Genomic DNA, 27320 nt, shown 5'->3' on the forward strand with positions numbered 1-27320 from the left:
GAGAGAGAGAGTGCAAGGGAGAGAGAGATAGAGTGCGAGGGAGAGAGGGAGAGAGTGCGAGGGAGAGGGAGAGAGTGCGAGGGAGAGAGAGAGAGTGCGAGGAAGAGAGAGAGAGTGTGAGGGAGAGAGAGAGAGTGCGAGGGAGAGAGTGCGAGGGAGAGAATGCGAGGGAGAGAGTGAGAGTGCGAGGGAGAGAGTGAGAGTGCGAGGGAGAGAGAGAGAGTGTGAGGGAGAGAGTGCAAGGGAGAGAGTGCGAGGGAGAGAGTGCGAGGGAGAGAGTGCGAGGGAGAGAGTGCGAGGGAGAGAGAGAGAGAGAGTGCGAGGGAGAGAGAGAGTGCGAGGGAGAGAGTGAGGGTGCGAGGGAGAGGGAGAGAGTGCGAGGGAGATAGAGCGAGGGAGAGAGCGAGGGAGAGTGCAAGGGAGAGTGCGAGGGCGAGAGAGTGCGAGGGCGGGAGATTGTGCGAGGGCGTGAGAGAGTGCGAGGGCGCGATAGAGAGTGTGAGGGAGAGAGAGTGAGAGTGTGAGGGAGAGATTGAAAGTGCGAGGGGGAGAGTGAGTGCGAGGGAGAGTGCGAGGGAGAGTGCGAGGGAGAGAGCGAGGGAGAGTGCGAGGGCGAGTGCGAGAGAGAGTGCGAGGGCGAGAGAGAGAGTGCGAGCGCGAGAGAGAGAGAGTGCGAGGACGAGAGAGAGAGAGTGCGAGGGAGAGAGAGAGAGAGTGCGAGGGAGAGAGTGAGAGTGCGAGGGAGAGAGTGAGTGCGAGGGAGAGAGAGAGAGTGCGAGGGATAGAGTGCAAGGGAGATAGCGAGGGAGAGAGCGAGGGAGAGTGCGAGGGAGAGTGCAAGGGCGAGGGAGAGAGAATGTGAGGGCGAGAGAGAGAGAGTGCGAGAGAGAGAGAGTGCGAGAGAGAGAGAGTGCGAGGGCGAGAGAGTGCGAGGGCGAGAGAGAGTCCGAGGGCGAGAGAGAGAGAGTGCGAGGGGGAGAGAGAGAGAGAGTGCGAGGGGGAGAGAGAGAGAGTGCGAGGGGGAGAGAGAAAGAGAGAGAGTGCGGGGGAGAGAGAGAGTGCGGGTGGAGAGAGAGAGTGCGAGGGTGAGAGAGATAGTGAGAGGGAGAGAGAGTGCGAGGGTGAGAGGGAGAGAGAGTGTGAGGCAGAGAGAGAGAGAGAGAGTGCGAGGGGGAGAGAGAGAGTGCGAGTGAGAGAGAGAGTGCGAGCGGGAGAGAGAGAGAGTGCGATGGTGAGAGAGAGAGAGAGTGCGAGGGTGAGAGAGAGAGAGAGTGCGAGGGTGAGAGAGAGAGAGTGCGAGGGGGAGAGAGAAAAGGTGTGAGGGGGAGAGAGAGAGAGAGTGCGAGGGGGAGAGAGAGAGTGCGGGGGGAGAGAGAGAGAGAGTGCGAGGGGGAGAGAGAGAGAGAGTGCGAGGGGGAGAGAGAGAGAGAGTGCGAGGGGGAGAGAGAGAGAGTGCGAGGGGGAGAGAGAGAGAGAGTGCGAGGGGGAGAGAGAGTGCGAGGGTGAGAGAGAGAGAGTGCGAGGGGGAGAGAGAGAGAGTGCGAGGGGGAGAGAGAGAGAATGCGAGGGGGAGAGAGAGAGAGAGTGCGAGGGAGAGGGAGAGAGTGCGAGGGAGAGAGTGCGAGGGAGAGAGTGCGAGGGAGAGAGCGAGGGAGAGTGCGAGGGAGAGTGCGAGGGAGAGAGCGAGGGAGAGAGAGTGCGCGAGGGAGAGAGTGCGAGGGCGAGGGCGAGAGAGAGGGTGAGAGAGAGGGCGAGGTCGAGAGAGCGAGAGTGTGAGGTCGAGAGAGAGAGTGCGAGGGCGAGAGAGAGAGTGCGAGGGAGAGAGAGAGAGTGTGAGGGAGAGAGAGAGAGTGCGAGGGAGAGAGAGATAGAGTGCGAGGGAGAGAGAGATAGAGTGCGAGGGAGAGAGAGATAGAGTGCGAGGGAGGGAGAGATAGAGTGCGAGGGAGAGAGAGAGAGAGTGCGAGGGAGAGAGAGAGTGCGAGGGAGAGAGAGAGAGAGTGCGAGGGAGAGAGAGAGAGCGCGAGGGAGAGAGAGAGCGCGAGGGAGAGAGAGAGAGAGCGCGAGGGAGAGAGAGAGAGAGTGCGAGGGAGAGAGTGCGAGGGAGAGAGTGCGAGGGAGAGAGTGAGAGTGCGAGGGAGAGAGTGAGAGTGCGAGGGAGAGAGTGAGCGTGCGAGGGAGAGAGTGCGAGGGAGAGAGTGCAAGGGAGAGAGTGCAAGGGAGAGAGTGCAAGGGAGAGAGAGAGAGAGTGCGAGGGAGAGAGAGAGAGTGCGAGGGAGAGAGAGAGAGTGCGAGGGAGAGAGAGAGTGGTGCGAGGGAGAGAGTGAGAGTGCGAGGGAGAGGGAGAGAGTGCGAGGGAGAGAGTGCGATGGAGAGAGCGAGGGAGAGTGCGAGGGAGAATGCGAGGGAGAGAGCGAGGGAGAGAGAGAGTGCGCGAGGGAGAGAGTGCGAGGGCGAGGGTGAGAGAGTGCGAGGGCGAGAGAGAGGGCGAGAGAGAGGGCGAGGTCGAGAGAGCGAGAGTGTGAGGGCGTGAGAGAGAGAGAGTGCAAGGGTGAGAGAGAGAGTGCGAGGGAGAGAGAGAGAGTGTGAGGGAGAGAGAGAGTGCAAGGGAGAGAGAGATAGAGTGCGAGGGAGAGAGGGAGAGAGTGCGAGGGAGAGGGAGAGAGTGCGAGGGAGAGAGAGAGAGTGCGAGGGAGAGAGAGAGAGTGCGAGGGAGAGAGAGAGAGTGTGAGGGAGAGAGAGAGAGTGTGAGGGAGAGAGTGCGAGGGAGAGAATGCGAGGGAGAGAGTGAGAGTGCGAGGGAGAGAGTGAGAGTGCGAGGGAGAGAGAGAGTGCGAGGGAGAGAGTGCAAGGGAGAGAGTGCGAGGGAGAGAGTGCGAGGGAGAGAGTGCGAGGGAGAGAGTGCGAGGGAGAGAGTGCGAGGGAGAGAGTGCAAGGGAGAGAGTGCGAGGGAGAGAGAGAGAGAGAGTGCGAGGGAGAGAGAGAGAGTGCGAGGGAGAGAGTGAGGGTGCGAGGGAGAGGGAGAGAGTGCGAGGGAGATAGAGCGAGGGAGAGAGCGAGGGAGAGTGCAAGGGAGAGTGCGAGGGCGAGAGAGTGCGAGGGCGGGAGATTGTGCGAGGGCGTGAGAGAGTGCGAGGGCGCGATAGAGAGTGTGAGGGAGAGAGAGTGAGAGTGTGAGGGAGAGATTGAAAGTGCGAGGGGGAGAGTGAGTGCGAGGGAGAGTGCGAGGGAGAGTGCGAGGGAGAGAGCGAGGGAGAGTGCGAGGGCGAGTGCGAGAGAGAGTGCGAGGGCGAGAGAGAGAGTGCGAGCGCGAGAGAGAGAGAGTGCGAGGACGAGAGAGAGAGAGTGCGAGGGAGAGAGAGAGAGAGTGCGAGGGAGAGAGTGAGAGTGCGAGGGAGAGAGTGAGTGCGAGGGAGAGAGAGAGAGTGCGAGGGATAGAGTGCAAGGGAGATAGCGAGGGAGAGAGCGAGGGAGAGTGCGAGGGAGAGTGCAAGGGCGAGGGAGAGAGAATGTGAGGGCGAGAGAGAGAGAGTGCGAGGGCGAGAGAGTGCGAGGGCGAGAGAGAGTCCGAGGGCGAGAGAGAGTGAGTGCGAGGGCGAGATAGAGAGTGCGAGGGCGAGATAGAGAGTGCGAGGGCGAGATAGAGAGTGCGAGGGAGAGAGAGTGCGAGTGAGAGAGAGAGTGAGTGCGAGTGAGAGAGAGAGTGAGTGCGAGTGAGAGAGAGAGTGAGTGCGAGTGAGAGAGAGAGAGTGTGAGGGAGAGAGAGTGAGAGTGCAAGGGAGAGAGAGTGAGAGTGCGAGGGAGAGAGTGAGTGCGAGGGAGAGAGTGAGTGCGAGGGAGAGAGTGAGTGCGAGGGAGAGTGAGAGTGCGAGGGAGAGTGAGAGTGCGAGGGAGAGGGAGAGAGTGCGAGGGAGAGAGAGTGCGAGGGAGAGCGCGAGGGCGAGAGCGAGGGAGAACGCGAGGGAGAGAGAGTGCGAGGGCGAGAGAGAGAGAGTGCGAGGGAGAGAGAGAGAGTGCGAGGGAGAGAGTGCGAGGGAGAGAGTGCGAGGGAGAGAGTGCGAGGGAGATAGCAAGGGAGAGAGCGAGGGAGAGTGCGAGGGAGAGAGAGTGCAAGGGCGAGGGAGAAAGAGTGCAAGGGCGAGGGAGAGAGAGTGCGAGGGAGAAAGTGAGTGCGAGGGAGAGAGAGAGTGCGAGCGAGAGGGCGAGCGAGAGAGAGAGAGTGCGAGGGAGAGAGAGAGAGTGCGTGGGAGAGAGAGAGAGTGCGAGGGAGAGGGAGAGAGAGCGAGGGAGAGAGTGCGAGGGAGAGAGAGTGCGAGGGGGAGAGGGTGCGAGGGGGAGAGAGAGAGAGAGTGCGAGGGAGAGAGAGAGAGAGTGCGAGGGAGAGAGAGAGAGAGTGCGAGGGAGAGAGAGAGAGAGTGCGAGGGAGAGAGAGAGTGCGAGGGAGAGCGGGAGAGAGTGCGAGGGGGAGAGTGCGAGGGAGGGAGTGCGAGAGAGTTAGTGCGAGAGAGTTAGTGCGAGGGAGTGAGTGCGAGGGAGAGAGGGCAAGGGAGAGAGTGCGAGGGAGAGAGCGAGTGTGAGGGAGAGAGTGCGAGGGAGAGAGTGAGAGTGCGAGGGAGAAGGAGAGAGTGCGAGGGAGAGAGTGCGAGGGAGAGTGCGAGGGAGAGTGCGAGGGAGAGTGCGCGGGAGAGTGCGCGGGAGAGAGCGAGAGAGAGAGCGAGGGAGAGTGCGAGGGAGAGAGTGTGCGAGGGAGAGAGTGCGAGGGCGAACGTGAGAGAGTGCGAGGGTGAGAGAGAGGGCGAGAGAGAGTGCGACATCGAGAGAGCGAGAGTGTGAGGGTGAGAGAGAGAGAGTGCGAGGGAGAGAGAGTGCGAGGGAAAGAGAGAGAGTGCAAGGGAGAGAGCGATAGAGTGTGAGGGAGAGAGAGAGAGTGCGAGGGAGAGAGAGAGTGCGAGGGAGAGTCTGCGAGGGATAGAGTGAGAGTGCGAAGGAGAGAGAGAGAGTGCGAGGGAGAGAGTGCGAGGGAGAGAGTGCGAGGGAGAGAGTGCGAGGGAGAGAGTGCGGGGGAGAGCGAGAGAGAGTGCGAGGGGGAGAGAGAGAGTGCAAGGGGGAGAGAGAGAGAGTGCGAGGGGGAGAGAGAGAGAGTGCAACGGAGAGAGAGAGAATGCGAGGGAGAGAGAGAGCGAGTGCGAGGGAGAGAGAGCGATGGAGAGAGAGAGAGTGCGAGGGAGAGAGAGAGAGTGCGAGGGAGAGAGAGAGAGTGCGAGGGAGAGAGAGAGTGCGAGGGAGAGAGAGAGAGTGCGAGGGAGAGAGAGAGAGTGCGAGGGAGAGAGAGAGAGTGCGAGGGAGAGAGAGAGAGTGCGAGGGAGAGAGAGGGCGAGTGCGAGGGAGAGAGAGAGAGCGTGAGGGAGAGAGAGAGCGCTAGTGAGAGGAAGAGAGAGAGTGTGCGAGGGAGAGAGAGAGAGTGCGAGGGAGAGAGAGAGAGTGCGAGGGAGAGGGAGAGAGTGCGAGGGAGAGAGAGCGAGGGAGAGAGAGCGAGGGAGAGAGAGCGAGGGAGAGAGTGCGAGGGAGAGAGAGAGTGCGAGGGGGAGAGTGCGAGGGGGAGAGAGAGAGGGTGCGAGGGGGAGAGAGAGAGAGAGAGTGCGAGGGAGAGAGAGAGAGAGTGCGAGGGAGAGAGAGAGTACGAGGGAGAAAGAGAGAGTGCGAGGGGGAGAGAGAGAGAGTGCAAGGGAGAGTGCGAGGGAGTGAGTGCGATAGAGTGAATGCGAGGGAGTGAGTGCGAGGGAGAGAGTGCAAGGGAGAGAGTGCAAGGGAGAGAGTGCAAGGGAGAGAGTGCGAGTGAGAGAGTGCGAGGGAGAGAGAGCGAGTGCGAGGGCGAGAGAGAGAGAGAGTGCGAGGGCGAGAGAGAGAGAGTGCAAGGGAGATTGAGAGAGTGCGAGGGAGAGAGTGAGTGCGAGGGAGAGAGAGAGAGAGTGCGAGGGAGAGAGAGAGAGCGCGAGGGAGAGAGAGAGCGCGAGGGAGAGAGAGAGAGAGCGCGAGGGAGAGAGAGAGAGAGTGCGAGGGAGAGAGTGCGAGGGAGAGAGTGCGAGGGAGAGAGTGAGAGTGCGAGGGAGAGAGTGAGCGTGCGAGGGAGAGAGTGCGAGGGAGAGAGTGCGATGGAGAGAGCGAGGGAGAGTGCGAGGGAGAATGCGAGGGAGAGAGCGAGGGAGAGAGAGAGTGCGCGAGGGAGAGAGTGCGAGGGCGAGGGTGAGAGAGTGCGAGGGCGAGAGAGAGGGCGAGAGAGAGGGCGAGGTCGAGAGAGCGAGAGTGTGAGGGCGTGAGAGAGAGAGAGTGCAAGGGTGAGAGAGAGAGTGCGAGGGAGAGAGAGAGAGTGTGAGGGAGAGAGAGAGTGCAAGGGAGAGAGAGATAGAGTGCGAGGGAGAGAGGGAGAGAGTGCGAGGGAGAGGGAGAGAGTGCGAGGGAGAGAGAGAGAGTGCGAGGGAGAGAGAGAGAGTGTGAGGGAGAGAGAGAGAGTGTGAGGGAGAGAGTGCGAGGGAGAGAATGCGAGGGAGAGAGTGAGAGTGCGAGGGAGAGAGTGAGAGTGCGAGGGAGAGAGAGAGAGTGCGAGGGAGAGAGTGCAAGGGAGAGAGTGCGAGGGAGAGAGTGCGAGGGAGAGAGTGCGAGGGAGAGAGTGCGAGGGAGAGAGTGCGAGGGAGAGAGTGCAAGGGAGAGAGTGCGAGGGAGAGAGAGAGAGAGAGTGCGAGGGAGAGAGAGAGAGTGCGAGGGAGAGAGTGAGGGTGCGAGGGAGAGGGAGAGAGTGCGAGGGAGATAGAGCGAGGGAGAGAGCGAGGGAGAGTGCTAGGGAGAGTGCGAGGGCGAGAGAGTGCGAGGGCGGGAGATTGTGCGAGGGCGTGAGAGAGTGCGAGGGCGCGATAGAGAGTGTGAGGGAGAGAGAGTGAGAGTGTGAGGGAGAGATTGAAAGTGCGAGGGGGAGAGTGAGTGCGAGGGAGAGTGCGAGGGAGAGTGCGAGGGAGAGAGCGAGGGAGAGTGCGAGGGCGAGTGCGAGAGAGAGTGCGAGGGCGAGAGAGAGAGTGCGAGCGCGAGAGAGAGAGAGTGCGAGGACGAGAGAGAGAGAGTGCGAGGGAGAGAGAGAGAGAGTGCGAGGGAGAGAGTGAGAGTGCGAGGGAGAGAGTGAGTGCGAGGGAGAGAGAGAGAGTGCGAGGGATAGAGTGCAAGGGAGATAGCGAGGGAGAGAGCGAGGGAGAGTGCGAGGGAGAGTGCAAGGGCGAGGGAGAGAGAATGTGAGGGCGAGAGAGAGAGAGTGCGAGGGCGAGAGAGTGCGAGGGCGAGAGAGAGTCCGAGGGCGAGAGAGAGTGAGTGCGAGGGCGAGATAGAGAGTGCGAGGGCGAGATAGAGAGTGCGAGGGCGAGATAGAGAGTGCGAGGGAGAGAGAGTGCGAGTGAGAGAGAGAGTGAGTGCGAGTGAGAGAGAGAGTGAGTGCGAGTGAGAGAGAGAGTGAGTGCGAGTGAGAGAGAGAGAGTGTGAGGGAGAGAGAGTGAGAGTGCAAGGGAGAGAGAGTGAGAGTGCGAGGGAGAGAGTGAGTGCGAGGGAGAGAGTGAGTGCGAGGGAGAGAGTGAGTGCGAGGGAGAGAGAGTGCGAGGGAGAGTGAGAGTGCGAGGGAGAGGGAGAGTGCGAGGGAGAGGGAGAGAGTGCGAGGGAGAGAGAGTGCGAGGGAGAGCGCGAGGGCGAGAGCGAGGGAGAACGCGAGGGAGAGAGAGTGCGAGGGCGAGAGAGAGAGAGTGCGAGGGAGAGAGAGAGAGTGCGAGGGAGAGAGTGCGAGGGAGAGAGTGCGAGGGAGATAGCAAGGGAGAGAGCGAGGGAGAGTGCGAGGGAGAGAGAGTGCAAGGGCGAGGGAGAGAGAGTGCGAGGGAGAAAGTGAGTGCGAGGGAGAGAGAGAGTGCGAGCGAGAGGGCGAGCGAGAGAGAGAGAGTGCGAGGGAGAGAGAGAGAGTGCGTGGGAGAGAGAGAGAGTGCGAGGGAGAGGGAGAGAGAGCGAGGGAGAGAGTGCGAGGGAGAGAGAGTGCGAGGGGGAGAGGGTGCGAGGGGGAGAGAGAGAGAGAGTGCGAGGGAGAGAGAGAGAGAGTGCGAGGGAGAGAGAGAGAGAGTGCGAGGGAGAGAGAGAGAGAGTGCGAGGGAGAGAGAGAGTGCGAGGGAGAGCGGGAGAGAGTGCGAGGGGGAGAGTGCGAGGGAGGGAGTGCGAGAGAGTTAGTGCGAGAGAGTTAGTGCGAGGGAGTGAGTGCGAGGGAGAGAGGGCAAGGGAGAGAGTGCGAGGGAGAGAGCGAGTGTGAGGGAGAGAGTGCGAGGGAGAGAGTGAGAGTGCGAGGGAGAAGGAGAGAGTGCGAGGGAGAGAGTGCGAGGGAGAGTGCGAGGGAGAGTGCGCGGGAGAGTGCGCGGGAGAGAGCGAGAGAGAGAGCGAGGGAGAGTGCGAGGGAGAGAGTGTGCGAGGGAGAGAGTGCGAGGGCGAACGTGAGAGAGTGCGAGGGTGAGAGAGAGGGCGAGAGAGAGTGCGACATCGAGAGAGCGAGAGTGTGAGGGTGAGAGAGAGAGAGTGCGAGGGAGAGAGAGTGCGAGGGAAAGAGAGAGAGTGCAAGGGAGAGAGAGATAGAGTGTGAGGGAGAGAGAGAGAGTGCGAGGGAGAGAGAGAGTGCGAGGGAGAGTCTGCGAGGGATAGAGTGAGAGTGCGAAGGAGAGAGAGAGAGTGCGAGGGAGAGAGTGCGAGGGAGAGAGTGCGAGGGAGAGAGTGCGATGGAGAGAGTGCGGGGGAGAGCGAGAGAGAGTGCGAGGGGGAGAGAGAGAGTGCAAGGGGGAGAGAGAGAGAGTGCGAGGGGGAGAGAGAGAGAGTGCAACGGAGAGAGAGAGAATGCGAGGGAGAGAGAGAGCGAGTGCGAGGGAGAGAGAGCGAGTGCAAGGGAGAGAGAGCGATGGAGAGAGAGAGAGTGCGAGGGAGAGAGAGAGAGTGCGAGGGAGAGAGAGAGAGTGCGAGGGAGAGAGAGAGTGCGAGGGAGAGAGAGAGAGTGCGAGGGAGAGAGAGAGAGTGCGAGGGAGAGAGAGAGAGTGCGAGGGAGAGAGAGGGCGAGTGCGAGGGAGAGAGAGAGAGCGTGAGGGAGAGAGAGAGCGCTAGTGAGAGGAAGAGAGAGAGAGTGCGAGGGAGAGAGAGAGAGTGCGAGGGAGAGAGAGAGAGTGCGAGGGAGAGGGAGAGAGTGCGAGGGAGAGAGAGCGAGGGAGAGAGAGCGAGGGAGAGAGAGCGAGGGAGAGAGTGCGAGGGAGAGAGAGAGTGCGAGGGGGAGAGTGCGAGGGGGAGAGAGAGAGGGTGCGAGGGGGAGAGAGAGAGAGAGTGCGAGGGAGAGAGAGAGAGAGTGCAAGGGAGAGAGAGAGTACGAGGGAGAAAGAGAGAGTGCGAGGGGGAGAGAGAGAGAGTGCAAGGGAGAGTGCGAGGGAGTGAGTGCGATAGAGTGAATGCGAGGGAGTGAGTGCGAGGGAGAGAGTGCAAGGGAGAGAGTGCAAGGGAGAGAGTGCAAGGGAGAGAGTGCGAGTGAGAGAGTGCGAGGGAGAGAGAGCGAGTGCGAGGGCGAGAGAGAGAGAGAGTGCGAGGGCGAGAGAGAGAGAGTGCAAGGGAGATTGAGAGAGTGCGAGGGAGAGAGTGAGTGTGAGGGAGAGAGTGCGAGGGAGAGAGTGCGAGGGAGTGGGAGAGAGAGTGCGAAGGCGAGAGAGTGCGAGGGAGAGAGTGAGAGTGCGAGTGTGAGGGAGAGAGTGCGAGGGAGAGGGAGAGAGAGTGCGAGGGCGAGAGAGAGAGTGCGAGGGCGAGGGAGAGAGAGTGCGTGGGCGAGGGAGAGAGAGTGCGAGGGCGAGGGAGAGAGAGTGCGAGGGCGAGAGAGAGTGTGAGGGCAAGAGAGAGTGTGCGAGGGCGAGAGAGAGAGAGTGCGAGGGCGAGAGAGAGAGTGTGAGGGAGAGAGAGAGTGCGAGGGAGAGGGAGAGTGCGAGGGCGAGAGAGAGAGAGTGCGAGGGCGAGGGAGAGAGAGTGCGTGGGCGAGGGAGAGAGAGTGCGAGGGCGAGGGAGAGAGAGTGCGAGGGCGAGAGAGAGTGCGAGGGCGAGAGAGATTGCGAGGGCAAGAGAGAGTGTGCGAGGGCGAGAGAGAGAGAGAGTGCGAGGGCGAGAGAGAGAGTGTGAGGGAGAGAGAGAGAGTGCGAGGGCGAGAGAGAGAGTGTGAGGGAGAGAGAGAGAGTGCGAGGGCGAGAGAGAGAGTGTGAGGGAGAGAGAGAGAGTGCGAGGGAGAGAGAGAGTGCGAGGGAGAGAGAGAGTGCAAGGGCGAGAGAGAGAGAGAGAGTGCGAGGGAGAGAGAGAGAGAGTGCGAGGGAGAGAGAGAGAGAGTGCGAGGGAGAGAGAGTGCGAGGGAGAGAGAGAGAGTGCGAGGGAGAGAGAGAGAGTGTGCGAGGGAGAGAGTGAGAGTGCGAGGGAGAGAGTGAGAGTGCGAGGGAGAGAGAGTGCGAGGGCGAGGGAGAGAGAGTGCGAGGGCGAGGGAGAGAGAGTGCGAGGGCGAGGGAGAGAGTGCGAGGGGGAGCGAGAGAGAGTGCGAGGGGGAGCGAGAGAGAGTGCGAGGGGGAGAGAGAGAGTGCAAGGGGGAGAGAGAGAGAGTGCGAGGGGGAGAGAGAGAGAGTGCAACGGAGAGAGAGAGAATGCGAGGGAGAGAGAGAGCGAGTGCGAGGGAGAGAGAGCGAGTGCAAGGGAGAGAGAGCGATGGAGAGAGAGAGAGTGCGAGGGAGAGAGAGAGAGTGCGAGGGAGAGAGAGAGTGCGAGGGAGAGAGAGGGAGTGCAAGGGAGAGAGAGGGAGTGCAAGGGAGAGAGAGAGAGTGCGAGGGAGAGAGAGGGCGAGGGAGAGAGAGGGCGAGTGCGAGGGAGAGAGAGAGAGAGAGCGCGAGGGAGAGAGAGAGCGCTAGTGAGAGGAAGAGAGAGAGAGTGCGAGGGAGAGATAGAGAGTGCGAGGGAGAGAGAGAATGCGTGGGAGAGAGAGAGAGTGCGTGGGAGAGAGAGAATGCGAGGGAGAGGGACAGAGTGCGAGGGAGAGAGAGCGAGGGAGAGAGAGCGAGGGAGAGAGTGCGAGGGAGAGAGAGAGTGCGAGGGGGAGAGTGCGAGGGGGAGAGAGAGAGGGTGCGAGGGGGAGAGAGAGAGTGCGAGGGAGAGAGAGAGTACGAGGGAGAGAGAGAGTGCGAGGGGGAGAGAGAGAGAGTGCAAGGGAGAGTGCGAGAGAGTGAGTGCGATAGAGTGAATGCGAGGGAGTGAGTGCGAGGGAGAGAGTTCAAGGGAGAGAGTGCGAGGGAGAGAGTGCGAGGGAGAGAGAGAGCGAGTGCGAGGGCGAGAGAGAGAGCGAGTGCGAGGGCGAGAGAGAGAGAGAGTGCGAGGGCGAGAGAGAGAGAGAGTGTGAGGGAGATTGAGGGAGTGCGAGGGAGAGAGTGAGTGCGAGGGAGAGAGTGAGTGTGAGGGAGAGAGTGCGAGGGAGAGAGTGCGAGGGAGTGGGAGAGAGTGCGAGGGAGAGAGAGTGCGAGTGCGAGGGAGAGAGAGTGCGAGGGCGAGAGACTGCGAGGGAGAGAGTGAGAGTGCGAGTGTGAGGGAGAGAGTGCAAGGGAGAGAGTGCGAGGGAGTGGGAGAGAGAGTGCGAGGGAGTGGGAGAGAGAGTGCGAGGGAGAGAGAGAGAGGGAGAGGGAGAGAGAGTGCGAGGGCGAGAGAGAGAGAGAGTGCGAGGGCGAGGGAGAGAGAGTGCGTGGGCGAGGGAGAGAGAGTGCGAGGGCGAGGGAGAGAGAGTGCGAGGTCGAGAGAGAGTGCGAGGGAAAGAGAGAGTGTGCGAGGGCGAGAGAGAGAGAGAGTGCGAGGGCGAGAGAGAGCGTGTGAGGGAGAGAGAGAGAGTGCGAGGGCGAGAGAGAGAGTGCGAGGGCGAGAGAGAGAGTGTGAGGGAGAGAGAGAGAGTGTGAGGGAGAGAGAGAGAGTGCGAGGGAGAGAGAGAGTGCGAGGGAGAGAGAGAGAGAGTGCGAGGGCGAGAGAGAGAGAGAGAGAGTGCGAGGGAGAGAGAGAGCGAGTGCAAGGGAGAGAGAGAGAGAGTGCGAGGGAGAGAGAAAGTGCGAGGGAGAGAGAGAGAGTGTGAGGGAGAGAGAGAGAGAGTGCAAGGGAGAGAGTGAGAGTGCGAGGGAGAGAGTGAGAGTGCGAGGGAGAGAGAGAGTGCGAGGGAGAGAGTGCGAGGGAGAGAGAGCGAGGGAGAGAAAGCGAGGGAGAGAGAGCGAGGGAGAGAGTGCGATGGTGAGAGAGAGCGCGAGGGAGAGAGAGAGAGAGCGCGAGGGAGAGAGAGAGCGCTAGTGAGAGAGAGAGACAGCGAGGGAGGGAGAGAGAGAGACAGCGAGGGAGGGAGAGAGAGAGAGTGCGAGGGAGAGAGAGAGAGAATGCGAGGGAGAGAGAGAGAGAGACCGCGAGGGAGAGAGAGAGAGATCGCGAGTGAGAGAGAGAGACAGCGAGGGAGAGAGAGAGTGCAAGGGAGAGAGAGCGTGTGCGAGGGAGAGAGAGCGAGTGCGAGGGAGAGAGAGAGCGAGTGCGAGGGAGAGAACGAGTGCAAGGGAGAGCGAGTGCGAGGGAGAGCGAGTGCGAGGGAGAGAGAGTGCGAGGGAGAGAGTGCGAGGGAGAGAGTGCGAGGGAGAGAGAGAAGGAGAGAGAGAGAGAGAGTGCGAGGGAGAGAGAGAGAGCGCGAGGGAGAGAGAGAGAGCGATTGCGAGTGAGAGAGAGAGACTGCGAGTGAGAGAGAGAGACAGCGAGGGTGGGAGAGAGAGTGAGTGCGAGGGAGAGAGAGTGAGTGCGAGGGAGAGAGAGTGAGTGCGAGGGAGAGAGAGCGAGTGCGAAGGAGAGAGAGCGAGTGCGAAGGAGAGAGAGCGAGTGCGAAGGAGAGAGTGCGAGGGAGAGAGAGGGCGAGGGAGAGAGAGGGTGAGTGCGAGGGAGAGAGAGAGAGAGCGCGAGGGAGAGAGAGAGCGCTAGTGAGAGGAAGAGAGAGAGAGTGCGAGGGAGAGAGAGAGTGTGCGAGGGAGAGAGAGAATGCGTGGGAGAGAGAGAGAGTGCGTGGGAGAGAGAGAGAGTGCGAGGGAGAGGGACAGAGTGCGAGGGAGAGAGAGCGAGGGAGAGAGAGCGAGGGAGAGAGTGCGAGGGAGAGAGAGAGTGCGAGGGGGAGAGTGCGAGGGGGAGAGAGAGAGGGTGCGAGGGGGAGAGAGAGAGAGAGTGCGAGGGAGAGAGAGAGAGTACGAGGGAGAGAGAGAGAGTGCGAGGGGGAGAGAGAGAGAGTGCAAGGGAGAGTGCGAGAGAGTGAGTGCGATAGAGTGAGTGCGAGGGAGTGAGTGCGAGGGAGAGAGTGCAAGGGAGAGAGTGTGAGGGAGAGAGTGCGAGGGAGAGAGAGAGCGAGTGCGAGGGCGAGAGAGAGAGAGAGTGTGAGGGAGATTGAGGGAGTGCGAGGGAGAGTGAGTGTGAGGGAGAGAGTGCGAGGGAGAGAGTGCGAGGGAGTGGGAGAGAGTGCGAGGGAGAGAGAGTGCGAGTGCGAGGGAGAGAGAGTGCGAGGGCGAGAGACTGCGAGGGAGAGAGTGAGAGTGCGAGTGTGAGGGAGAGAGTGCAAGGGAGAGAGTGCGAGGGAGTGGGAGAGTGAGTGCGAGGGAGAGAGAGAGGGAGAGGGAGAGAGAGTGCGAGGGCGAGAGAGAGAGAGAGTGCGAGGGCGAGGGAGAGAGAGTGCGTGGGCGAGGGAGAGAGAGTGCGAGGGCGAGGGAGAGAGAGTGCGAGGTCGAGAGAGAGTGCGAGGGAAAGAGAGAGTGTGCGAGGGCGAGAGAGAGAGAGTGCGAGGGCGAGAGAGAGCGTGTGAGGGAGAGAGAGAGAGTGCGAGGGCGAGAGAGAGAGTGCGAGGGAGAGAGAGAGAGTGTGAGGGAGAGAGAGAGAGTGTGAGGGAGAGAGAGAGAGTGCGAGGGAGAGAGAGAGAGTGCGAGGGAGAGAGAGAGAGAGTGCGAGGGCGAGAGAGCGAGAGAGAGAGTGCGAGGGAGAGAGAGAGCGAGTGCAAGGGAGAGAGAGAGAGAGTGCGAGGGAGAGAGAGAGTGCGAGGGAGAGAGAGAGAGAGTGCGAGGGAGAGAGAGAGAGTGCGAGGGAGAGAGAGAGAGTGCGAGGGAGAGAGAGAGAGAGTGCAAGGGAGAGAGTGAGAGTGCGAGGGAGAGAGTGAGAGTGCGAGGGAGAGAGAGAGTGCGAGGGAGAGAGAGCGAGGGAGAGAGAGCGAGGGAGAGAGAGCGAGGGAGAGAGAGCGAGGGAGATAGTGCGATGGTGAGAGAGAGCGCGAGGGAGAGAGAGAGAGAGCGCGAGGGAGAGAGAGAGCGCTAGTGAGAGAGAGAGACAGCGAGGGAGGGAGAGAGAGAGACAGCGAGGGAGGGAGAGAGAGAGAGTGCGAGGGAGAGAGAGAGAGAATGCGAGGGAGAGAGAGAGAGAATGCGAGGGAGAGAGAGAGAGAGACCGCGAGGGAGAGAGAGAGAGATCGCGAGTGAGAGAGAGAGACAGCGAGGGAGAGAGAGAGTGCAAGGGAGAGAGAGCGTGTGCGAGGGAGAGAGAGCGAGTGCGAGGGAGAGAGAGAGCGAGTGCGAGGGAGAGAACGAGTGCGAGGGAGAGCGAGTGCGAGGGAGAGAGAGTGCGAGGGAGAGAGTGCGAGAGAGAGAGTGCGAGGGAGAGAGAAGGAGAGAGAGAGAGAGAGTGCGAGGGAGAGAGAGAGAGCGCGAGGGAGAGAGAGAGAGCGATTGCGAATGAGAGAGAGAGACTGCGAGTGAGAGAGAGAGACAGCGAGGGTGGGAGAGAGAGTGAGTGCGAGGGAGAGAGAGTGAGTGCGAGGGAGAGAGAGCGAGTGCGAAGGAGAGAGAGCGAGTGCGAAGGAGAGAGTGCGAGGGAGAGAGAGCGAGTGCGAGGGAGAGAGAGCGAGTGCGAGGGAGAGAGAGAGCGAGTGCGAGGGAGATTGAGAGAGTGCGAGGGAGAGAGAGAGCGCAAGGGAGAGAGAGAGAGAGAGCGAGGGAGGGAGAGAGAGAGAGTTCGAGGGAGAGAGAGAGATAGTGAGAGAGAGAGAGTGCGAGAGAGAGAGTGCGAGGGGGAGAGTGAGAGAGAGTGCGAGGGGGAGTGAGAGAGAGTGTGAGGGAGGGAGAGAGAGAGAATGCGAGGGAGAGAATGCGAGGGAGAGAGTGCGAGAGAGAGAGAGAGTGCGAGGGAGAGAGTGCGAAGGAGAGAGAGAGTGCGAGGGACAGAGAGAGTGCGTGCGAGGGAGAGAGAGAGTGCGTGCGAGGGAGAGAGAGAGAGTGCGAGTGAGAGAGTGCGAGGGAGAGAGCGAGTGAGAGAGAATGTGAGGGGGAGTGAGAGAGAGTGCGAGAGAGAGAGTGCGAGGCAGAGAGAGAGAGAGTGCGAGAGAGAGAGAGAGAGTGCGAGGGGGAGACAGAGAGAGTGGGAGGGAGAGAGAGAGAATGCGAGGGAGAGAGTGCGAGAGAGAGTGTGAGGGAGAGAGTGCGAGAGAGAGAGAGTGCGAGGGAGAGAGAGAGTGCGAGAGAGAGAGAGTGCGAGAGAGAGGGAGTGCGAGGGAGAGAGAGAGAGAGTGCGAGGGAGAGAGAGAGAGTGCGCAAGGGAGAGAGAGAGAGAGTGCGAGGGAGGGAGAGAGAGTGCGAGGGAGAGAGAGTGCAAGGGAGAGAGAGATAGAGAGAGTGTGAGGGAGAGAGAGACTGCGAGGGAGGGGGAGGGAGAGAGAATGCGAGGGAGGGAGAGAGAGAGATGGAGCGAGGGAGAGAGAGTGCGAGGGAGAGAGAGAGTGCGAGGGAGAGAGAGAGTGCGAGGGAGAGAGAGAGAGTGCGAGAGAGAGTGCGAGGGAGGGAGAGAGTGTGAGGGAGGGAGTGCGAGGCAGAGAGAGAGTGCGAGGGAGAGAGAGTGCGAGGTAGAGAGAGCGAGAGAGAGAGTGCGAGGCAGAGAGAGAGAGTGCGAGGCAGAGAGAGAGAGTGCGAGGCAGAGAGAGAGAGAGTGCGAGGGAGCGAGAGAGAGAGAGTGTGAAGGAGAGAGAGAGTGCGAAGGAGAGATAGAGAGAGAGACAGTGCAAGGGAGAGTGCGAGGGGGAGAGAGAGTGCGAGGGGGAGAGAGTGCGAGGGGGAGAGAGTGCGAGGGGGTGAGAGAGTGCGAGGGGGAGCGAGAGAGAGTGCGAGGGGGAGCGAGAGAGTGCGAGGGGGAGCGAGAGAGTGTGAGGGGGAGCGAGAGAGAGTGCGAGGGGGAGCAAGAGAGAGTGCAAGGGGGAGAGAGAGAGAGTGCGAGGGGGAGAGAGAGAGTGCGACGGAGAGAGAGAGAGAATGTGAGGGAGAGAGAGAGCGAGTGCGAGGGAGAGAGAGCGAGTGCAAGGGAGAGAGAGAGTGCGAGGGAGAGAGAGAGAGTGCAAGGGAGAGAGAGAGAGTGTGAGGGAGAGAGAGGGCGAGGGAGAGAGAGGGCGAGTGCGAGGGAGAGAGAGGGTGAGTGCGAGGGAGAGAGAGGGCGAGTGCGAGGAAGAGAGAGAGAGTGCGAGGAAGAGAGAGAGAGTGCGAGGGAGAGAGAGAGAGTGCGAGGGAGAGAGAGAGAATGCGTGGGAGAGAGAGAGAGTGCGTGGGAGAGAGAGAGAGTGCGAGGGAGAGGGACAGAGTGCGAGGGAGAGAGACCGAGGGAGAGAGAGCGAGGGAGAGAGTGCGAGGGAGAGAGAGAGTACGAGGGAGAGAGAGAGAGGGTGCGAGGGGGGGAGAGAGAGAGTGCGAGGGGGAGAGAGAGAGAGTGCGAGGGAGAGAGTGCGAGGGAGTGAGTGCGATAGAGTGAATGCGAGGGAGTGAGTGCGAGGGAGAGAGTGCAAGGGAGAGAGTGCGAGGGAGAGAGTGCGAGGGAGAGAGAGAGAGCGAGTGCGAGGGAGAGAGAGCGAGTGCGAGGGAGAGAGTGCGAGGGAGAGAGTGCGAGGGAGAGAGTGAGCGAGTGCGAGGGAGAGAGTGAGCGAGTGCGAGGGAGAGTGTGAGCGAGTGCGAGGGAGAGAGAGCGAGTGCGAGGGAGAGAGAGCGAGGGAGAGAGTGCGAGGGTGAGAGCAAGCACGAGGGAGAGAGAGAGAGCGCGAGGGAGAGAGAGAGCGCTAGTGAGAGAGAGAGACAGCGAGGGAGGGAGAGAGAGAGTGCGAGGGAGAGAGAGAGAATGCGAGGGAGAGAGAGCGTGAGGGAGAGAGAGAGAGAGACCGCGAGGGAGAGAGAGAGAGAGATCGCGAGTGAGAGAGAGAGACAGCGAGGGAGAGAGAGAGTGCAAGGGAGAGAGAGCGAGTGCGAGGGAGAGAGAGAGCGAGTGCGAGGGAGAGAACGAGTGCAAGGGAGAGCGAGTGCGAGGGAGAGCGAGTGCGAGGGAGAGTGCGAGGGAGAGAGTGCGAGGGAGAGAGAGAAGGAGAGAGAGAGAGAGAGTGCGAGGGAGCGAGAGAGAGTGCGAGGGAGAGAGAGAGAGCGCGAGGGAGAGAGAGAGAGCGCGAGGGAGAGAGAGAGAGCGATTGCGAGTGAGAGAGAGCGATTGCGAGTGAGAGAGAGAGACTGCGAGTGAGAGAGAGAGAGACAGTGAGGATGGGAGAGAGAGCGAGTGCGAGGGAGAGAGAGCGAGTGCGAAGGAGAGAGAGCGAGTGCGAAGGAGAGAGAGCGAGTGCGAGGGAGAGAGAGAGCGAGTGCGAGGGAGAGAGAGCGAGTGCGAGGGAGAGAGAGAGCGAGTGCGAGGGAGATTGAGAGAGTGCGAGGGAGAGAGTGTGAGGGAGAGAGAGAGAGCGCGAGGGAGGGAGAGAGAGAGAGTGGAGGGAGAGAGAGAGAGAGTGAGAGGGAGAGAGTGCGAGGGAGAGAGAGATAGAGAACGAGGGAGAGCGAGTGAGAGCGCGAGGGAGAGAGTGAGAGCGCGAGGGAGAGAGTGAGAGCGCGAGGGAGCGAGAGAGAGAGCGCGAGGGAGAGAGTGCGAGGGAGAGAGAGAGTGCGAGGGAGAGAGTGCGAGGGAGACAGAGCGAGGGACAGAGTGCGAGGGAGAGAGTGAGAGACAGCGAGGGAGAGAGTGAGAGACAGCGAGGGAGAGATAGAGAGAGAGTGCGAGGGTGAGAGAGAGTGCGAGAGAGAGAGTGCGAGGGGGGAGAGCGAGAGAGAGTGCGAGGGGGAGTGAGAGAGAGTGTGAGGGAGGGAGAGAGAGAGAATGCGAGGGAGAGAGTGCGAGAGAGAGAGAGAGTGCGAGGGAGAGAGAGAGAGAGTGCGAAGGAGAGAGAGAGTGCGAGGGAGAGTGAGAGTGCGTGCGAGGGAGAGAGAGAGAGAGTGCGAGGGAGAGAGAGAGAGTGCGAGTGAGAGAGTGCGAGGGAGAGAGCGAGTGAGAGAGAATGCGAGGGGGAGTGAGAGAGAGTGCGAGAGAGAGAGTGCGAGGCAGAGAGAGAGAGAGTGCGAGAGAGAGAGAGAGTGCGAGGGAGAGAGAGAAGGAGAGAGAGAGAGAGAGTGCGAGGGAGCGAGAGAGAGTGCGAGGGAGAGAGAGAGAGCGCGAGGGAGAGAGAGAGAGCGCGAGGGAGAGAGAGAGAGCGATTGCGAGTGAGAGAGAGCGATTGCGAGTGAGAGAGAGAGACTGCGAGTGAGAGAGAGAGAGACAGTGAGGATGGGAGAGAGAGCGAGTGCGAGGGAGAGAGAGCGAGTGCGAAGGAGAGAGAGCGAGTGCGAGGGAGAGAGAGAGCGAGTGCGAGGGAGAGAGAGCGAGTGCGAGGGAGTGAGAGAGCGAGTGCGAGGGAGATTGAGAGAGTGCGAGGGAGAGAGTGTGAGGGAGAGAGAGAGAGCGCGAGGGAGGGAGAGAGAGAGAGTGGAGGGAGAGAGAGAGAGAGTGAGAGGGAGAGAGTGCGAGGGAGAGAGAGATAGAGAACGAGGGAGAGCGAGTGAGAGCGCGAGGGAGAGAGTGAGAGCGCGAGGGAGAGAGTGAGAGCGCGAGGGAGCGAGAGAGAGAGCGCGAGGGAGAGAGTGCGAGGGAGAGAGAGAGTGCGAGGGAGAGAGTGCGAGGGAGACAGAGCGAGGGACAGAGTGCGAGGGAGAGAGTGAGAGACAGCGAGGGAGAGAGTGAGAGACAGCGAGGGAGAGATAGAGAGAGAGTGCGAGGGTGAGAGAGAGTGCGAGAGAGAGAGTGCGAGGGGGAGAGCGAGAGAGAGTGCGAGGGGGAGTGAGAGAGAGTGTGAGGGAGGGAGAGAGAGAGAATGCGAGGGAGAGAGTGCGAGAGAGAGAGAGAGTGCGAGGGAGAGAGAGAGAGAGTGCGAAGGAGAGAGAGAGTGCGAGGGAGAGTGAGAGTGCGTGCGAGGGAGAGAGAGAGAGAGTGCGAGGGAGAGAGAGAGAGTGCGAGTGAGAGAGTGCGAGGGAGAGAGCGAGTGAGAGAGAATGCGAGGGGGAGTGAGAGAGAGTGCGAGAGAGAGAGTGCGAGGCAGAGAGAGAGAGAGTGCGAGAGAGAGAGAGAGTGCGAGGGGGAGACAGAGAGAGTGGGAGGGAGAGAGAGAGAATGCGAGGGAGAGAGTGCGAGAGAGAGTGTGAGGGAGAGAGTGCGAGAGAGAGAGAGTGCGAGGGAGAGAGAGAGAGTGCGAGAGAGAGAGTGCGAGGGAGAGAGAGTGCGAGGGAGAGAGAGAGAGTGCGAGGGAGAGAGAGAGAGAGTGCAAGGGAGAGAGAGAGAGAGTGCGAGGGAGGGAGAGAGAGAGTGCGAGGGAGAGAGAGAGTGCGAGGGAGAGAGATAGAGAGAGTGTGAGGGAGAGAGAGACTGCGAGGGAGGGGGAGAGAGAGAGAATGCGAGGGAGGGAGAGAGAGAGATGGAGCGAGGGAGAGAGAGTGCGAGGGAGAGAGAGAGTGCGAGGGAGAGAGAGAGAGTGCGAGAGAGAGTGCGAGGGAGGGAGAGAGTGTGAGGGAGGGAGTGCGAGGCAGAGAGAGAGTGCGAGGGAGAGAGAGTGCGAGGTAGAGAGAGCGAGAGAGAGAGTGCGAGGCAGAGAGAGAGAGAGTGCGAGGCAGAGAGAGAGAGAGTGCGAGGGAGCGAGAGAGAGAGAGAGAGTGTGAAGGAGAGAGAGAGTGCGAAGGAGAGATAGAGAGAGAGACAGTGCAAGGGAGAGTGCGAGGGGGAGAGAGTGCGAGGAGGAGAGAGAGTGCGAGGGGGAGAGAAGAGAGAGTGCGAGGGGGAGAGGGAGGGAGAGAGTGCGAGGGGATGAGAGAGAGAAGAGAGAGTGCGAGGGGGTGGGGGAGTGAGAGAGTGCGAGGGGGAGAAGGAGGGAGAGAGAGAGGGGGTGCGAGGGAGAAAGGGGGAGAGAGTGCGAGGGTGTAAGGGGATGCAAAGTGCGAGGGGTAAACGGGGAGAGAGGGTGCGATGGGGAGCGGGAAAGAGAGCGAGGTGGAGAGCACGAGAGAGAGCAAGGGGAACAGGGAGAGTGAGTGCGAGGGGGAGAGGGAAAATGAATGTGAGGGGTGAGAGAGAGAGTGCGAGGGGGTGAGGGAGAGAGAGAGTGTGAGGTGGAAAGGGGAAGAGAGAGTGCAAGGGGGAAAGGGGAAGAGAGAGTGCGAGAGGGAAGGGGGAGAGAGAATTCGGGGGAGAGAGAGCAAAGAGGAGAGAGTGCGAGGGGGAAAGAGGGAGTGCAAGGAGGAGGGGGACAGAGAGAGAGAATGTGAGGGGAAAGGAGAGAGTGGGCGAGTGTGACGGGGGAAAGAGATAATGTGTGAGGGTAGAAGAGAGAGAGAGATGGTGAGGGAGAGGGTGTGAAGGGACGAAGAAGAGGGTGCGAAGGGCTGGGAGGGAGGGGGCACGAGGGGCGGGAGGGAGAGAGCGCAAGGGGTGAAGAGAGAGAGTGTGAGTGTGGAGGGAGTGTGTTCTTAAGTCTGGCTCATTCCCAGTTTTAGGGTTCTCATTCACCCTCAACTGCACACAGTTGCTGAGGGTGAGTGAGCCGGACACACACTAACCCTCTTACACCCAAATATTCATCTTTATTTATTACTCATTGTTTTTTTGCTCAGCCAGATGTTCCTTTTCACACCTCAGCACTTTTTTAAAAATTCATGTTTAAAGTTGCGCCAAACATTATCTTTCTGAAATTTGTTCATTGGCCCCTCGAGTGAGAAAAATTTTGAAATGTGGCTCCCTCCACCACACGAAAAGTTTGGACAAGCCTGATCTAGATAATGTTTACAAGAGCTTGAAAGGCGAGATCAACTGTTCCCTATGGCAGGCACCCCTTTCATTAACATCTGCCTTGTGATGGCCACAGTGAATATAACAGTGTACCAGGTTTTAAAGACACGAATAACTTCAGCTGTGAACCGTTTCCTCACGTGATTGTATTTTTTCATTTGATTTTGTTCCCAGAAACTCGGCAAGTTGGTGATCAAGTTTCTGGAGCGGGATTTGCAGCCAGCATGCCAGGTGGCCTGTTTGGGAACAGTGCGCATTCTATCCCGGGACAAGAACAACCTGAGGCCATTCACCACCAGGGGAGCCATGCGGGCTCTGGCCAAACATGCTGGAATTGATTATAGTGAAGAACACTTGGATGGGATGCCTGACGTTGATGTGATAGTTGAGGCCCTGAAATGCCTCTGCAACGTGGTGTTCAACAGCCCCACAGCGCAGGCGATCGGTGCGGAAAGCTGCATGGTGTTCGGTCTCACCGAGCGACTCAAACTTTACAATGGGAAGAACCTGACGCATGACATCAAATTCTTTGACTGCCGCCTGCTCTTCCTCCTCACGGCTCTGAGGTTGGACATCCGCAGACAACTGGGTCAGGAGCTGCGTGGTGTGAGTCTGCTGACTGATGCTCTGGAGAGCACACTGAGTGTGAGGTGGTCAGACATGTATGAGGTGGCCACTGATGGACCTCCGCTGGCCCGTCAGCAAACTGACTGCGCAATGGAAATCCTGAAGATCCTCTTCAACATCACTTTTGACTTGAACAAAAGAGAAGTGGATGAGGTGAGTCCTTTTGTTCCTCTCACTCCAATCGTACCTTCCTATAAGGCCCTAGAGGCTGTGATAAGGGAGAAAATGAATAGTTGTTCAGATAATTGATGCTAGCCAACACAGCTTTATAAAGAGGAGAAAGGGAATTGGTGTTCCACAATATTGAGGCCATTGTTCTTCACCATTTACAGAAACTATTTGAATTGGGAATCAGGAATACAATTTCAAAATTTGGGGGATGTAGTTAATGGAGAGGAGGACTGTGACAAAATATGAGAAGACATTGATAACCTTGCAGAGCGCCATGTAATTAGCAAATGTTTCCGATATAGACTGTTATGAGCTGGTACATTTTAGGAAGAAGAATAAGGGTCAACGTTGTCCTCAGGAAATAAGAATCTGAGTGGGGTAGAGGAACCGAAGGATCCCAGGGTACAGGTAGACAAATCACAAAAAGTAGCGACACAGGTTTGTAAGCCTATTGAAAAAATCAAACCAAGCACTGGGGTTCATTCCAAGAGAGAGAATTGAAAAGCACAGGGGTTATGTTAAACTTGTATTGGACCTTGCTTAGATCACACTTGGATTACTGCACGTAGTTCTGATCTTCATATTATAAGATATAGAGAAACTGGAGAAGATGCAAAAAAAAATTACTAGGATGATAGCAGAACTGAGTGGTTACACCCATCAGGAAAAATTGAACAGGCCAGTGTTTTTTCCTCCAGAAAAGAGGAAGCTGAGGGGTTACCTGATGGAGACTTTAAAAACGATGAAGGGGTTTGATAAGTAGAGAAAGAGATGTTTCCACTTGTGGCTGAGACCAGTTTTAGGGGCCATAAGGGAGCATCAATATAAAATAGTAAGACTCCCGGAAGCGACAACTTGCCGGCTGAGTTGTATTCGGCTCTGTGGCACTGGACCAGCCCAGACCTGCTAGAAGTGTACGAGAGTATGCTCCTGGCCGGCAGCATGTCAGAATCCATGAGGAAAGTCATCATCAGCCTCATCTACAAGCACAAGGGGGAAAGGGAGGAAATCAGAAATTAGCAGCCCATTTCACTGTTGGCTGCAGACTATAAGATCCTATTCAAGGTCATTGGGTCAAGTCTCTCTGGAGTTGGTGATCCACCCTGACCAGACCTGTGCTGTGCCTGGCAGGAAGATCTCTGACAACCTTGCGCTACTCAGGGATATGACTGCCTTTGTGCAGGACAGGGGACAAGGGTGTGGCCACCTGCCTCATTAGCCTGGATCAAGAGAAGGTGTTTGACAGAATATCGCACACCTACATGGTGGATGTGCTCTCCAAAATGGGGTTTGGGGTGGGAATCCGCAACTGGATCCAACTGCTCTACACTAATATCAGTATCGCAGTTTCAATCAATGGGTGGGAATCAGAAAGCTTTCCAATTAAATCTGGAGTCAGGCAGGGCTGCCCTCCTTTCCCCTGTCCTGTTTGTGTGTCACATAGAACCCTTTGCTGAGTCCATCAGAAAGGATCCGGGCATAAGAGGAGTGACGATCCCAGGCAGTGGATGTACTCAGCTCAAAGCCTCCCTGTACATGGATGATGTTGCCGTCTTCTGCTCGGGTCCGCTGTCGGTGCGCAGACTGATCCACGTCTGTGACCAGTTCAACCTGGCCTCGAGAGCCAAGGTAAATCATGGCAAAAATGAGGCCATGTTCTTTGGGAACTGGGCTGACCAATCTTTTGGCCCCTTCACCATCAGAGCTAATAGCCTGAAGGTGCTGGGGTCATGGTTCAGAGGGACCAGGGCATGCGTTAGAAACTGGAAGGAGCGAGTGGCTATGGTGGAAAGAAAACTGAGCATGTGGGAGTGATGCTCCCTCTCCATTGCGGGTAAGAATCTGGTCATCAGGTGTGAGGCACTCTCGGTGTTGCTGTACGTGGTGCAGTCTGGCCCTGCAGCGATGGTGATCACCCGAGCTTTACCTGGAGGTCGAAAATGGATTGTGTTCGCAGGGACGTGATGTACAAGTCTCTAGATAAAGGGGGAAAAATGTGCCCAACATCGCCCTCATCCTGATGGGCATCTTTGTGAGCAGCTGCATCAAGCTGTGCATAGACCCTCGGTACGCAAACACCAAGTGTTATAATGTGCTGAAGTTCTACCTGTCCCTGGTGTTACAAAGGATGTGTCTGGCCATGTTGCTGCGAAATGCTCCAAGTAGTTGGACCGTGCCGTACCACCTTGTGGAAATACAATTATAATACAAATACCACCTGTCCCTTGTGGAAAAATTTATGCAGAGAAATACCTTTGACCACAAGTCCATCAGGCGGTGGTCGGCACATAACATCCTAGAGGCCCTGCGGGAAAAGGAGATGGTGGATCCTGTCAGATGGTTCCCTGATCAGACTGTTAAAGTCATTTGGCAGAATGCCTCACCGCCAGAACATTCCAACAAGCACCAAGATGGTGCTTGGCTGGTGGTGAGAAAGGCCCTCCCTGTCAGATCCTTCCTACACGCCAGGAGTCTCACCCCCTCTGCACATTGCCCTCGAGGTGGCTTTGGTGGGGAAGAGACTATTGTTCACCTCCTTGTGGAATGTGCCTTTGCAAAGAAGATCTGGAGAGAGATGCAGTGGTTTTTGTCAAGGTTCATCGCGAGCAGTCCTGCAATACAGGAGTCTGTACTCTATGGGCTGTTCCCACATCGAGACAAACATCAACTGCAGCTGGAAGATCAACTTGGTGAAAGATGTTCTTTGGTCTGCCCGAAACTTGTTGGTCTTCCAGTCCAAAGAGTTGTCCCCGACCGAGTGTTGCAGACTGGCACATTCCAAGGTCCCGGACTATGTGCTGAGGGATGTACTAAAGTTTGGGGCAGCCGCTGCAAAGGCACTGTCTAAGACCTTTCTGCCATAGTGCACCGAGGGGCTGGAAACTGTATAGACCCCTCTGGCTGTACAGCTCACAATAAATCTAGGTAGTGAATACTAAATGTGTTATAATTGTATTGAAGCACCTCAGAGTGCAACATGATGTATATCGATAACTCCAATCCCATTGCACTCTGACTGTAATGACCATATTGAAATGACTGTAATATTCATTGATTGTATTGAAGTACCTCATGATCCATGTGTAAAAGTTGAATATGATTGCACTTTTTGTGATAGCCATTTAGAAATGTTTTATAATGTTCTTTCTGATATTTTATGAATAAAGTATATTTTTCCAAAAAAAAATAAGATAGTCACTAATAAATCTAATCAGGAATTCAGGATAAACTTCTTGTGCCAGGGAATGGTGAGAGTGGAACTCGCTACCATAAGGAGTAGTTGAGGTGAATAGAATAGATACATTTAAAGGGAAGCTACATAATAAGAGGGAGAAACGAATGAAAGGATATGATGAGAGGGTGAGATGAAATAGGGTGAAATCATGCTCATGTGGAGCACAAACATCGGCATGAACCTGTTAGGCCAAATGACCTGTTTCTTTGCTGTTACTTTCTATGTAAATCATGTCTGACAAAGCTGATGGTGTCCAGGACAGCGGGAAGAACTCCATTGCACTTCTTTGAATTCACATGAGCAGGCAGACAAGGCCCCAGATTAACATCTCACCTAAAAATCAGCACTTCTAACAGTGCAGTGCTCCCTCATCACAGCCCCTCTGACAGTTCAGCGCACCCTCAGTACTGCCCATCTGACAGTGCAGCGCTCCTTCAGTACTGCCTCTCTGACAGTTCAGCACACCCTCAGTACTGCCCATCTGACAGTGCAGCGCTCCTTCAGTACTGCCTCTCTGACAGTGCAGTGCACCCTCAGTACTGCCCATCTGACAGTGCAGTGCTCCCTCAGTACTGTCCCTCTGACAGTGCAGTGCTCCTTCAGTACTGCCCCTCTGACAGTGCAGTGCACCCTTAGTACTGCCCATCTGACAGTGCAGCGCTCCTTCAGTACTGCCTCTCTGACAGTTGAGCGCACCCTCAGTACTGCCCATCTGACAGTGCAGCGCTCCTTCATTACTGCCTCTCTGACAGTGCAGTGCACCCTCAGTACTGCCCATCTGACAGTGCAGCGCTCCTTCAGTACTGCCTCTCTGACAGTGCAGTGCACCCTTAGTACTGCCCATCTGACAGTGCAGTGCTCCCTCAGTACTGTCTCTCTGACAGTGCAATGCTCTTTCAGTACTGCCCCTCTGACAGTGCAGATCTCCCTCAGTACTGCCCCTCTGACAGTGCAGTTCTCCCTCAGTACTGCCCCTCTGACAGTGCAGTTCTCCCTCAGTACTGCCCTTCTGACAGTTCAGTTCTCCCTCAGTACTGCCCCTCTGACAGTGCAGTTCTCCCTCAGTACTGCCCCTCTGACAGTTCAGTTCTCCCTCAATACTGCCCCTCTGACAGTGCAGTTCTCCCTCAGTACTGCCCCTCTGACAGTGCAGTTCTCCCTCAGTACTGCCCCTCTGACAGTGCAGTTCTCCCTCAGTACTGCCCCTCTGACAGTGCAGTTCTCTCTCAGTACTGCTCGTCTGACAGTGCACTGCACCCTCAGTACTGCCCCTCTGACCGTGCACTTCTCCCTCAGTACTGCCCCTCTGACTGTGCAGCGCTTCCTTGAGGAATCACTTCAGCCACAGTCCCTAATAGCTGTGACCAATTTGTTTGCAGTGTCTCATGATAATTGTGGGTTAAGGTGGCTATTCAGCCCATCTTGGTAAATCAACCCAGAGTGACCCTAAAGTTCCTTCACTACTGAATCCAATTGTTCTTTCAACGATTCCAAGGTTTATGCATTTGATACTCTCTCTAAAAATCACTCTCTCTGAAGCAGGGTCTTAGAGATACGCCAGTATTTGTTGAAGGAGGCTATAATACTTAGAGAGGTGTCTGGATTGCTGATATTTGGCTGTGATATAACCCTTATTCCTTGTACGGACAGGAAGATGCTGCTCTTTATCGCCATCTGGTCGCCATCCTGCGATACTGCCTCCTGGTCAAAGCAGACGGAGAGGACAGAACGGAGGAACTGCACAGGTAGGGTCAGCAATGTGGGGTCACTGCATTCCCACTCTGCCCCGCCAGCTAGTAACCTTCTGCCCTGTTTACCCCACTTTGAAACTTCATTGTTGTCTTCAAAAGAAGAGTGAGAACTAATTTATGGAACAATAAACTAGTTAGGTTAATGTCTATATTGTAAAATAACAAAATATCTTGAATACGATAAGGAAATAGCGTTTATTTCTAAAAGGCAGGTCAGATTTAATCAAACTTAGCAAATTCTTTATGGGAGTAACAGAAACTGTGGGGAAGGTTAATGCAGTAGATGGTCCCAG

The 27320-nt window shown here is 57.9% G+C and overlaps 1 protein-coding gene across 2 annotated transcripts in view; it reads left to right on the forward strand.

Moving 5' to 3' along the window:
• Nucleotides 1-27320, forward strand: part of ric8a (RIC8 guanine nucleotide exchange factor A) — a 112851-nt gene that overhangs the window by 60475 nt on the left and 25056 nt on the right. For both annotated transcript variants that reach the window (XM_041197756.1, XM_041197757.1), the window contains 2 exons: nucleotides 21418-22023; nucleotides 26927-27021. In XM_041197756.1, the coding sequence (XP_041053690.1) occupies nucleotides 21418-22023; nucleotides 26927-27021 (701 nt within the window). The remainder of the gene's footprint in view (nucleotides 1-21417; nucleotides 22024-26926; nucleotides 27022-27320) is intronic.

The sequence above is a fragment of the Carcharodon carcharias genome, chromosome 10 (genome assembly GCF_017639515.1).
Source record: "Carcharodon carcharias isolate sCarCar2 chromosome 10, sCarCar2.pri, whole genome shotgun sequence".
In the NCBI taxonomy this organism is placed as follows: Eukaryota; Metazoa; Chordata; class Chondrichthyes; order Lamniformes; family Lamnidae; genus Carcharodon; species Carcharodon carcharias.